Raw genomic sequence first — 12,931 nt, 5'->3', positions numbered from 1 at the left:
TCTGTTTATGCTTAGTTAACATATTATACACACACAATAATTATATAAATATATATATATATATTTAAAACGTATACATTTATACATACATATGTGTGCAAGTGAGGTATTTTTAGTCTTTTGACTAGTTTTCTTTTAAGTGCCACTTTTTCATATGTAGTGTAAAATTAAATGCTATGTAATCTACATTAATATATTTTTGTTGCCTATGTAGAGACTGAGGTAATATAGAAAATATGAAACAAGAAGAAATAATTGTTTATATACATTTAATAACTTGAGCATTTTGCAAGTTAATACACTCTTCAAATAGTAAAACAAACAAAAAACTCAAGAAGAAAAAAAGATCTTTTTTTTAAAAAACAAAATCATTGACATAATCAAAGTTTTTTAAACATAAGCACATAAAGATCAAAACTCTTTGCAATGTTTAAATATGTACACAAATAATGTCAAGGAGCTGCAAAAATAAAATTTACCCCCAGGGCAATGAACAGAAATAAAATCTTGTGGTTTTATTAATTAACGATTAGCATTAATTAATCCTCTAATCTTAAAAAACATAATTAACATGTTTATAAATTGTCTTGTGCTTAAAATACTGAAGAGTTCAAGTATTTTACTACACCATCCAAATAAAGTTTGACCTAAAAAAAACACTTTGATGGGTAAAACATTTAAAACAAAGAAATTGAAATAAAAACATTCATTCAGACAAAATGTGCAACTCTCAGAGCATCCGATTACCAGCAGTCCAAGCAGTCAGGTCTGCAAAGTTTGCAAGCATAACTACTGTAGTGTTAATATATCACTTTCCCTCCAGAATTAAAATTGTTAACAGCAAGGGTGAAAGTCTATTTAATCAGTTCTTTTCAGGATCATGTCAATTATTTTTTATTTAGTCCCTAATGAAAACTAGGAGGTAAAAAGTTGCAAGAGCAATAAAGGACATCTCTGTACCAATAGATGAGACAACAGTTGTTACTGTTGACAATGTCAAGAAGTTATTTCGTGAGCTTATTTATTGAAATTTTAAAATTCCTTAAACTTTTTCACCTAATTCTAAAACAAAATACTTAGTGAAATATAATTACATAATTTTTAAAAAATATTTGTTTATCATGTATTCAAACTGCAACTCTACATATGCTTTATACCAATCATATGCTTTGTACCCCATTTTTATAAAGTCGGAATAACATTATTTAAGTTCTGTATTAATTAACTTGTCTTGTAGCTTTATGGTAAAGCTACAAACAATGCATTTTAAAATATTGTCTGTCATCATTTTAAAGACAGAATAAATAAGCAAATCCAACATACAACTGTATTGTTTTAAGAATTTGTTAAAGAAGGGCCTTTTTTAAGGGCTGTGAAAATCCATCTCCTTTCAATGCCTGCTCCAACTCCAATAATTTCCTGTTCAAAGATGGAGGGCATCTTTTCCAGCAAGTCTTCAACTTCTCGGGTTCTCACATTCAGAAGTTGGCGTAAATACGACCACAGATAGTCAACTGTTGCGCCGTTAGGATGGACATGCAGGAAACAACAAATTAGACCTGAAAAAAGAAATTCCCTTTTGTTTATTAACTTCTTTTTTTTAATTCCACAAAACCCTAGATAACTAAAATTTATACATATATATTTATATATAAACAACAAAACATTTTGAAGGTGGCTGCTGCTGACTGCTATCAAGGAATTAGGTCTGTTCTAAAAATAATTTCAGCCTCCAACAGCAGATGGTTATATTAGAAATGAAAGTGTCTTAAAATATTTTCTTATAACAAATGTGAGCTCCTATACTTTTGCAACAGCAGCAATTTTCCATTCATACAATCAAACTTAAGAAAGCTTAACATTATCTAGCTGAGACAGACATATGGGAGGCGATAAAAGAGAAGTAAATACAAGATTGGAATCAGATTTTATGTTACATTTTTGGAATGAGATTTTATTGTTTTCGCTCTAAGTTCTGCTTCATGAAATAAGAAAGTTATCTCAGGACCTTAAGTCTAAGGCAACTACAAGTACAACTTGCAACCAATCAGAATAAAAGCTTTGAATTTTTCAAACTAGAGCTTTTCAAAAGCGTGGACAAAGTGTTCCACATATTTTTTACAGGTCGCAGATTGTAAAACAAGACTGGAACAATGTTTATTACTATTAAATACAATACTGTGTTAAATGAAACTTCTTTTTTGACTGTTTTATTTTACTAAGTCAACCTATGTTTTATTAAGTAGGTTTTTAATTAGAGGAAAGGGACTATAATGAATACAACTAATTCAAAATATTTACCAATCATTTTAGCTTCTTTGTCAGTCAGTGAAAGGCCAGTGCTGCTTACTGATACATCTTCTTTGGTAGACTTAGATGAGCTGCTCTCTTCATCCTAAAAATATGTTCAAACTTTTGTTCATAATGTGTTTTTGTAAAGCTGGCTACTTGACAAATAAATATATAAATTAAGAAGCTTATACAATTGGTGAGGTTCTATGTAGCAACTTGTCATCACAAAAGAGTAGTATTATCCTCCAGGTTACTCAATTAGTAAAGTCCCTTTCAAATCTGATGGTCTACGGGGCAAGTGAAGTAGAGTTCACTTGTTTCTGTGACCTCGGCATATGAAGGGATAGTGCCCAGTCGCCTTTACTTATCCTAACGTGAGTTAGGTACCCATCAGATTTGGGTGGACTCAGGGACAGTCTACTGACTTGAACCCGGATTCAAACTCGAGATTTACGGGTTAGCAATCCAGCTCTCTACCGCTAGGCCACTCCATCCCATAGGCTGCTCAATTGCAAACCATTAACAGGAAAACCTACCTTATCTTCACTCTTTTTACTGCTTTCATCAGTTTCTTTTTCAGGATCATCAGCCTTTTCTTCTCTCTCCATTTCCAGCTTAGCTACTGCTGCCCTCTGAGCTATAAGTTGCTGAAATTATTTTTTAGGTTTATATGTGAATATTAAAGTTTACTTAAATACAACAGATACAATAAATTTTAACACCAACTCAGCCTTTCTTAACTTAACTGGTGTGTTAAACCTGTTTTACATCATTAAAAAAATACAGGAAATGCACTATCAGAATTTTACAGTTGCCTTAAAAAGCTGGGGTTTTTTTTAAAATTATTTTGTAATGAAGATGAAATGTGATAAAGATACACAAAAAAAAAAGCTTTAACAGTCACACCCTGAAGTTACTGCTCACTGTTTTGGAATAGCTTCGACAAACATTCCTTCAACCTGCTGTTTTTAATAAGGAACAAACCACTTAGTCCCCTTAGTGGTCACTCAATGAGTTATTCCAGCTGTCATAAACACTAACCTGTTGCATTCCTTGTAAAGCATTCTGCAGCGCCTTAATTTGCTTGTCTTTGTCTTCCACTTCAGTCTTCCACTCCTGTCTGACCATGTCCACCTCGTTTTTAAAAGCTTCCATCTGGCACTTCAGTGCGTCATTTTCTTCCTTCAGTTTCTGACTTTCTGGGCTGTCTACATTTTCACACCAAAATTTAAAAAAAAAATTTTTTTAAATGTTGCTATGAAAAGGTAATATAATGTTTTATTATGTATGTTAAGTGGTGTCGAGACAAGTTAAACTTACCACTAATGTTGTGGGCTCCAGTTTTTCTTTTTTTGGTGGCTGGGCCTGTCTCTTCTTCATCAGAGAAGTCCATGTCTTCAGCACCATCTTCTAGTTTGGGCATCAAGCTTTCTTCAGTCTCCCGCAGCTCCTGAAGGCAGACCAAGTCATATGTTTTACATGTGTAACACATATTTTCATTAACCTATTCTAAATTTTTATTAGCATAGCTTTCATTTAACATCACAACAACAATGTTCTTTATAATCAATTATGGATAACCGCCAAGAAATTTTTTTTATTTTTATTTTTTTAATTTATGATCTACAACACTGCAGTGAGAATTTAAATTTTACTCTAGAACATGTCTGCAACAAGTATAACTGAATAAATAAATGTACCAATCCTTTTCAAATTTACCACAAACCACTGTTCAAATCTCTTCTGCCGACTGCAATAGTATCTCCTCACGTCTTGGTGGTAGAGATTAGGTTCATTTTGTTTTACCTGCTCTTGGTGGTTTATGTTGCTCAAACCATACCTTGGTCTCATTGTCCTTCTAACCGAGTCTGATGTTTACTTAAACCAAGTTACCAAGCTTCTGGGCAGTAAATGGATTATATAAACCTATGTCCTCATCCCACTCTAAATACATCTCTTAGTGAATAATATTTTTTTAAAATAATTCCAGATCCTTGACTGATCCAGGTTAATTCTTTCACCAAACTACTTTCTGACCTTACCTTATATCTAATGCCTAGTGGTGGTAGACTAAGAACTTAAAGAATAAGCTTATTTCGTTGGAATTTGTTTAAGTTGGGAGGCAACTTGGTAACAATAAAAAATTAAAGCAATAAAGGCCTTTTTTTTTTAGTTATAAGATTAAAGTAACTTCTCTAATGAAAGACTCAACATATATTTCAGAACTAAGACATCATTAGCTTTTCATCAATGCATTCTGTGTCCCATTCTGGACCACCATTACACTGGGAAAGTTTCATCATACTTTGTGGTTAAGGAAGCAGATTACCTTTAAAACTTGTTCATACTTTGAGGGTCTACTTTACTTTTACTCACAGAATGTCTTTAGAAAACTTCATGTAGTTTGGTTAATTTTGAATCTAAAATAACTGTCAACTTTCTCTAAAGTGAACTTTTGTTTTTGTTTGAAGGACTGTGAGAAAGGTAATGATGCCTTAGCTGATCACCTTCCTGTGTACACTACCTGGGCCTGGTGTTGCCAGGTGTCAATATTCTTTCGTTGCGCCTTGGTGAAATGATCCCAGCACTTTTGTTTGTGAGCAGCAGCCAGTACACGTTCTACCTGACACACTGAAGGGGGAGGGGACATGTAGAGGCCATGGAAATACTATGCAGCCAAGGCTAGCCATGTGTAGAGCATTGTGACACACAGACATGGTACAGTTAAACAACTCCCGTACTTTGTTATGCACAGAAGGGTGCTCAAACATTAGAAAACAAATTCTCTTTAAATAATTTTAGCTTACTTTGAATACTATTCAAATAAATTCCCATTAATGATTTTGAGATTCATATGAATTTTTATTTTTTTCTTTATTTAAAATATGAGAAAACCAAATACTATAATTTGGAATATTATACCCACCCCAATAAAAAATACATATTTGTTTTGGTACCCTTCTGTACAGTATAAACAAGTGAATTACCTCATCAGATTTGTTGGGAATATGCAGCACAATACAATGATAGGCATCATGATAAGATGTCAATCCAATCCAAATTAAAAGTTTTGTTTTTTAATTTCCAATCAGTATTTGCATTTATGAATGCTTAGCAACAGACACCAACTACATCTCAATCATCATCTTTCTTAATGATTAATGTCAATGGTTACTTCAATGAACAGTAATACTCACATCATTCTCACTTGTAACAAACTATACATAACAAAGTGATGACAGATGCAAAAATAACTTTAAACTTAGAAGAGCTACAGGGTGCTTGGACCACACTTCCACAGTTAACATCAGAGTTTTTACTAAAAATGTCAATCATTTATGGACAATAACTTTTTAACACTGCCAACTATCAACTTTTCAAAAGTATCAGTATTTTTAGTTCAAAATTTTTCTTAAATTTTAATTAAATTCAATTAGACAGATTTAAACATACAAATGCGAAGTCGTAACTCTTGAAGTTAAGTATTTTGAAAACTTTTTTTTTTTAAATTAATACAACTACAAAAACCATTTTGCATCTTTCATCACAGAAACCTACCTCATAAAGCATCTTATCTTATACAACAGTTTTTTTTTTTTTTACTATTCCTCCCTAGTGCAGAAATCCATAGCAACAAATGTAGTCACATTATGAGTTTACCAAGCCGTCATATATGTAAACAGTTACACAGATCATTGCCCTGTGAGTTATCGATCCTTTAGATAGTTCCAGGTCTTACCACTCTCAGTTTGTCAAAATTTATCTTTAACCTCCAGTAAGAAAACAGACAGGAATCTTCCATTCCTCATAGCTAGTCTCATGAGCTGAAAACTCAGATTTATGAGGGTGAATAAAACCAAAATGAACTTACTTTGTGCTCTGATGCCTTGTAGGCGCTGCTGGTATTGTAGCTTGTAGCGTTCATATTCTTCTTGTACTGTTGACTTCTCATTAATCAAGCGGCGGATGTGGCTGTTGACATTCTGTACCATGGAGTAGAAGTTGGTTGAGGTTCTTCTGTTGCATTCACCCCTTTCTAACCAGGTTATAAGTACTTGTGAAGCGTTGGAAAAATTATCATCCACTGCAACAGCAAAAAACATTTTTTATACTATTTTTTCAAATTTGAATTACACACTTACTATTTAACTATTTATCAAATCTACATAACATTAGATATTGAGAACATTTTGAAATCTAGATATATTAACAAAACATTAAAAACATGACAGACATTGACTATCTAACAATACCATATTTTCAAAGTCTTACAGAGAACAAACATACTTTTTAATTTCTCCAAAAGAAGTGATGCTTCATGATCAGAATAGTAAGTGACAGGGGGAGGGCTGGGTGGGCGGAGCCTCTCTTCCTCTAATCTCTGCAGGTGTCTCATCTCTCTGGCCAGCGCCCTCTGGTGGCACTCAAACTCAAACTGGTCATCTCTGGCCTGAGCGTAATCAACGTGTATCCTCCCTGTGTCTTCTTTTTCATCAGAGTCATTGATCTTCATGCGGTATCCTAGATTTGAAAAAAAAAAAACGTATGCGACCATTTTTGTCCAAAAGACTGAGAAAATAATTACTGTTCAAGAACAGCAATTATGTGGTGAACACTTTGCAAATGCCACCTATCTAGATACCCCACCTTCCTATGTAGACAGGGACAATTTAAGAATATGGGTAAGCTCAACCACTTGAATATGCCTGACATCCAATTCTTATCGGTGTATTCAGCATGCACAAAAAAAAGCAACTGTATACAGTCCTTTGCAGGGAATAACTTGTAGAAAAACATTTCTACAAATAACTAACTAACCAACAAGACATTATTAAAACAATTTAGAACAATTTAGAACAACTAAAGAATCTTATAAGGAGATACATAAAATAAACATAATAGAAACACCTATAGCTTTTATTGGATCATTTACCTGATATGTACAAGGCCCTATCTACAGATTCCATATTCATGAAGCGGATGTGTGCAAAGTTCTTCTTACTAATCCGAATGCTCTGAATGGGTCCACAGTTTTCAAATACCTCATACAACAAATCTTCTGTGCAATTCTCTGGGATGCCACCAATGAAAATGGTTCTGCAACCAGGAGGTCTTTCGCGTGTACTGCGGGGTGGTGCACCTAAAACAATTTGGCACAGATGATAATTTGTATTGCAAATATTAATAAAACAAGTAGTATTAGTATCCTAACAAATTCAAAACAATAACAGGCACGTTATAGAACGTTATTAGACCTAAGATCTTCATCAGCACACAACTGCATGGTTAAAAATTAGACAAAAAAAGACAAACAGTAACATAATTTTGGACAGCTAGACTGTGATATCCAAATTCAATTTGTATTGCGTATTCTTATTATGTAGTGGAATATAAGTATAAATATAAAGTAGATCTTTATATAAAATTGATTTTTTCTCCTTATTTTCTATTTTCTTATAAAACACCTACTAAACAAAATTGTTATATTTTTCCTTTACAAAATTATTTTATTTTTTCCCACATTTTAATTAGCAAATGTACTTAAAAATTAATTTTTTTTTTTTGATTCAAAGACAATATTAGCTCAATGTATGTACAAAAGCTTCCCCTGACTTCAAAACATAGACAGTATGGCCAGCACTAAACCTGGTTGCCTTTACTTTCCAAACTCAAGTCAGGTATTGAGTTGGGTGGACTGTGAGCTGTTCTACTAAACCTCTAGCCCAAGGGTCTCAAAACTTTTCAGTCCGAGGGCCACATTAACTATCAAATTTTAGTTCGGGGACCAGGTTCTTTCAGGCATGTATTTGATTTTTCTGGGCAAAGTTCTTCAGCCATCACCAACAAACGTTTTTTTCCGTGGACAAAAAGATTTCCGAGGGCCGGATGAGAGGACATCGCGGGCCGCAGTTTGGAGACCCCTGCTCTAGCCCATAAACTTAACTGAAAACTTTTGGGTTAGTCATCATGTGCAGAGAAATTTGCCAAAATGAAGTACTTAAATCAAGATAAAAATAAGACAAGTTACTATTTACAAACTCACCTGGAGGAGGTGGATAGAGAACGGATGACTTCAAATGGATAATCTCTTTAACACCCATTGGAGGGCCTAAGAGTCCAGGTGCAGGACCCATCATTCCTGGTCCTCCCATAGGTCCCATTGCTCCCATCATTTGTGCAGGCCCAGCACCCATGAGTCCTCCAAACTAAAATCAACCATTAAAAATATTAGGTCTTGGTTTAGCAGACACACAAAAAAAAAAAAAAAAAAAAAAAAAAACAGTTTCCTTTATTATTTATCAAATAAACCCAATTTAAGAAAGTGATTTTCATGTTTTAAAAAATACTTACATCAGGGAAATTCATTGCACCCATCATCATCATATTAGGATCTGTAGTCATAGGTGCAACCATCTGTCCGAGCATGTTAAACATACCCATCATGTTATTCTGATGCTGGTCATTCGAGTGGTCAGTAGGACCCATCATATTATGGCTTGTGCTTGAAGTCACATCATCTAGGCAGATTAACATGCAAAATAAATACAGTTAACTGCAGCTAACAGCTATAAACATTGTAAATTGTACAGCCGTAATAAGTCATCTAAAGCCTTAATAAAAAAAATAAACTAATTTCTAGTAACAACAATACTAAGTTTAAAAATTGTATTGTCTAAAAAGAAATTTCATTCAATCATGTTAATGTTATCTTAATATTTCATTTTTCTAATTTATTATGGCTGTAAAAATAATAATAAATCTAAGTGAGGATTTTAACCTAGCAATATCATTGTTTGGGCCGAGGTTAGGCTGACAATAGCTGCTAGGGTCACGTTTAGCCTTGATGTCAGTTAATTTATAGGGAACAATATCTGTCCAGCTGATGTTTCATTAAAATATAACAAGCACACTCAATTACCATCTTTCCCTTCTGAATTAGTCCGGATCACAGGCTTGTTCTTGTTGGTGTTGAACTGCAGAGGTAGATTGTTTCTGGCTGGATCCATTACTTAAAGAAATTAAAAATTAATATTTAAAAAAAAGACATAAACTAGTACTAGAACTTTGTTTACTAGATTTTCTAGATCTAGATCTATGTGCCAAACCAGTGAGACAATTCTTGGTGTTATGAGAGTGATGATACTTTATTGTAAAATAGATCTCTATTCTACATACATCCTTAGTTAAGTAGAGTAGAAGATCAAAGAAAAACAGTAAAATTGACTGTAGCAGTTGCATAAAAAAGTCTAGATCTAGATAGATCTAGAATCTAGTAGCTAGCTAGTAGCTAGGTATTGTTACATTGTCATTGTATAACTGTAAGTCAGTGTAAGTAGATCTAGATATATAGTATATAGATTCTAGTAATCTAGTATATACTATATATAGTGATTCTAAGTATATTATAAGTGACAAGTCAGCTTACTTACTAACTACTACTACTAAACTAGATCAGTCTAGATCTCTAGATCTAGAAATCTAGAATCTAGAGTCTAATTTTATTACTAGATCTAGATCTAAGCAGTTTTTCTTTAGTTAGTTTTTTTATGGAGGTTTTTTTTTTTTACTGAATATTAAATAAGCACAATTAGTGTCAATTAGTTATTAGTTAATAGTTACTAGATTCTATATAATAATACTTACATTAATTGCAGAGTGTCAATACGGCTTTCAAAACAGCAATATGTTTCGAAATATTGTGTAGGTTAACCTACAACAAAATTAAAAGTAATTTAGACTGTAAAACATTAAATTTAACCCCGTTGTTGTTGAACTAAGCTAAAACGCTTATTTCCCCTGTCAGGAAAACAATATTTTAGTGGTGTCGCTTTTTGTCATCTTGATTGCAACTAAACTACGAAATGAACCAGATTTAGAGACTAAATTTAGGATCTAAAAATGTCTTAGGTCGGGCGTTTATATTCAATTGCTTATGAGATTCTAGATAAATCTTTGGGCACAAATGTGAGGTCTGTTAAACAGAGGGTAACAGGGACTGCAGCAGACTACTCCCGAGGTTCAGTCACAAAGCGGTTGAATTTGTCGACTTGCACCATCGTCAGAAGTTTTACCTAGCTTAGTAATCAATCGAATTCTTCCCCTCCAACTACACACAACCCGAGTTTCATCTTGGCATCTCTTCGGGGGAAGGGGCAATAAGTTGAACGAAATGGAGTTAGATGGAAAATATATACTTTACCTGTGTACGCCCCCCCCCCCCCTCCCAAAAAAAAATCAAGTGCCCCCCCACCCCCCGACACACACACACCCAGCTAGTCACCACGAATAGGCATAATCAAAAACAAGATTAGTGACATACAAATCGGTGAAATATGTGTATCAGCCTATTTGTAAACAGATGTAATTTTATACGTTTAAAAATATAAATCCAGGTTTTATTCTTTGGATCTATTAACATTCCTTTCCACCCCACCATCACTGACCGTAGGCTGTTTTAATGAACCTCAGACTCCAATTTTTTTCTTTTATAAATTGGGTGCAGAAAATATCTGTAGCAATCAATGCTTTGATCAGTCCTTTTTAAATTGAGAGAAACGGCTTTTTAACTGCCATGAACCATCATATCGTTTCTTAAACAGGAATAAAAAAGAAGTGCATACATTTTTTTAAATGTGTACAATTGGTTTCTTTACTAAGAGTTAGACGATTTCTTCACACACCCGTTCAGTGAAGATCCTTCCGAATTTCGTCCTTAAACCCCCTTCCCCCCCCCCCCCCCATCGCCCCCTCTTTAAAAAAAAAAGCTGAAAATGTTGTATGCGCTTTTTACCTATTATTGGCTCTTAACAGTATTTATTTTGCCCCCCCCCCCCCTTTCACCCACTCTTAACTCGTACGCACAATAACGCATAATGCCATTAATGATTAATCCCTTCGATCAGCTGTCCGTCGAGGGTGAATTGTTTTTCACGGCTGGTTAATTTCTTCCTTGGGCGTCGACCATAAACTAAGAGTTAGAAGAGGCAGATAACTGTCTTTTCGAGATCGCTTAATTTAAGCTACTGGTCGGGTTTCAAAGCAAACATTTTTAGTAGTAGCCAATGTAGTGTGAACTCACTCCATTTAGAATGAATTACTTAAAAGTGGAAAATAAAATAAAAGTATAAACAGAACACAACAGGACGGATATCAAATGTATATAGAGATCTTTAATTAAATGAGATGATACGGCTTAAATGGGTAAACAATGTAATAGGGATTTAGCGCATATTATGTTGCACAAAAAATTGTCATTTCTGAACTTGCCCTATACAACATTTTTATATTGCCCCAGACCATCACAATCACCATATATATATATATATATATATATATATATATATATATATATATATATATATATATATATATATATATATATATATATGTATGTATGTATATGTGTGTGTGTGTGTGTGTGTGTGTGTGTGTGTGTGTGTGTGTGTGTATTTCCCGTGAGCGCTATGGCGCCAAGGTTCGTTTTAAACAGTGCTAAAGACTATTGATAAGATGGGGTATTATAGTCGTTAATTAAAGTAAACTAGGCCCCGGCAAGTTTGGCACCCCAGGCTATCCTGTGAACACTATGGTGCCTACGTTCGATTAAAAGAACACCCTACAATATTGACTCGGTGACACGACATTCGATGATTAAACCGAGCCAGGGGTCGTACGCGGCGCCCCTGCAGTGGTGTAACCGGATGCTCCCGAGAGCGCCCGGACGCCTTAGCGGACGTCGAAGTGTGTTGTACCTCACGGTTACGGAGAGTGATTAACGTACACTCTAGAATTTCATACATCACGCCCTGGGGTAGCGTAGGTAAACCCGTGCCCCGACAAATATAATCCAAGGAATATAGCGCAGGCATTGTTTACATTTAAATAACTCATTTGTAGAAAACAAGGTCACACGTCTAAGAATATAGGATTGGTAACACATTAATGAAACACTCTTAAAATAATGCGTCTGAGACAGCGGCAAAGTGTGGAACGGGCACGCTAGTACTGTACAGAGGCGTAGCGAGGGCGGGGCGAGGGGTGAGGACCGCACCTGGTGACACCATTTAGGGGGTGACACACAGGCTAAAAATGCAAAATGAAATGTACAGAAGAAAAAAAAAATTTGGCCAGTTTTATTAATGATTAATTTAAGTTAAATAGTCTTTTAGGTACAAATCGACAATTATTAATAAAGGGCGGGAGTGATACCATGTCATAAACGTGCTAACTATAGAGAAAACATTGCTACATCCAACTGTATTATAAACAGACTATAGATAAACATCTATATACGAGAAAAATGGCCCGTTGAGGAAGGATACACCGGGCGCTAGGTTGATAGTGCTGTCTCTTTTCTCTAAACTAAAACCAACCCACCCCCCCCCCCACACACACACACACCACCCCCCACCCCCCACACCCACCCCACACACCAGCCCCCCCCCCACCCCACCCACCGCCACCCACCCCCACCCCACCCCCACCCCCCAAAAAACATGTCTACCGTCCCATTCAACGAAATATAATTATATACTTTTTCCAGTGTCCGCCCCCCCCCTCCCCGAAAATTCTAACCCCGCCCTCGAAAATTTCAATTACCCCCACCCCTCTCCGGGGAGGAAAAACTCTGAAAGAAACA

The 12,931-nt window shown here is 35.0% G+C and overlaps 1 protein-coding gene across 1 annotated transcript; it reads right to left on the bottom strand.

Moving 5' to 3' along the window:
• Positions 1-254: 254 nt before the first annotated feature.
• LOC131957146 (ecto-NOX disulfide-thiol exchanger 2) lies at positions 255-10,117 on the bottom strand. The gene is made up of 13 exons (XM_059321871.1): positions 9,937-10,117; positions 9,212-9,301; positions 8,644-8,810; positions 8,336-8,498; positions 7,226-7,432; positions 6,580-6,813; positions 6,164-6,376; positions 4,817-4,923; positions 3,613-3,742; positions 3,334-3,500; positions 2,829-2,939; positions 2,302-2,395; positions 255-1,559 (listed from the first exon to the last, which is right to left on the bottom strand). Exons 2-13 carry the CDS (start codon positions 9,297-9,299, stop codon positions 1,336-1,338), a joined length of 1,905 nt encoding a protein of 634 aa, XP_059177854.1. The 5' UTR covers positions 9,300-9,301; positions 9,937-10,117; the 3' UTR covers positions 255-1,335.
• Positions 10,118-12,931: the final 2,814 nt, after the last annotated feature.

Source organism: Physella acuta, unplaced genomic scaffold, assembly GCF_028476545.2.
Source record: "Physella acuta isolate Inbredline_101_S28 unplaced genomic scaffold, ASM2847654v3 ptg001214l, whole genome shotgun sequence".
Lineage (NCBI taxonomy): Eukaryota > Metazoa > Mollusca > Gastropoda > Physidae > Physella > Physella acuta.
Note: the sequence above shows the minus strand (reverse complement) of the source record. Positions and strands in the feature narration are given on the sequence as shown.

Coding starts and splice junctions, on each gene's coding strand:
- LOC131957146 (XM_059321871.1), bottom strand. CDS start 9,299: ATGGATCCAGCCAGAAACAATCTACCTCTGCAGTTCAACACCAACAAG. Junction 8,811..9,211: donor TAATTCAGAAGGGAAAGATG/GTAATTGAGTGT, acceptor TAATCTGCCTAG/ATGATGTGACTTCAAGCACA. Junction 6,814..7,225: donor TAGGGCCTTGTACATATCAG/GTAAATGATCCA, acceptor TTTCAAATCTAG/GATACCGCATGAAGATCAAT.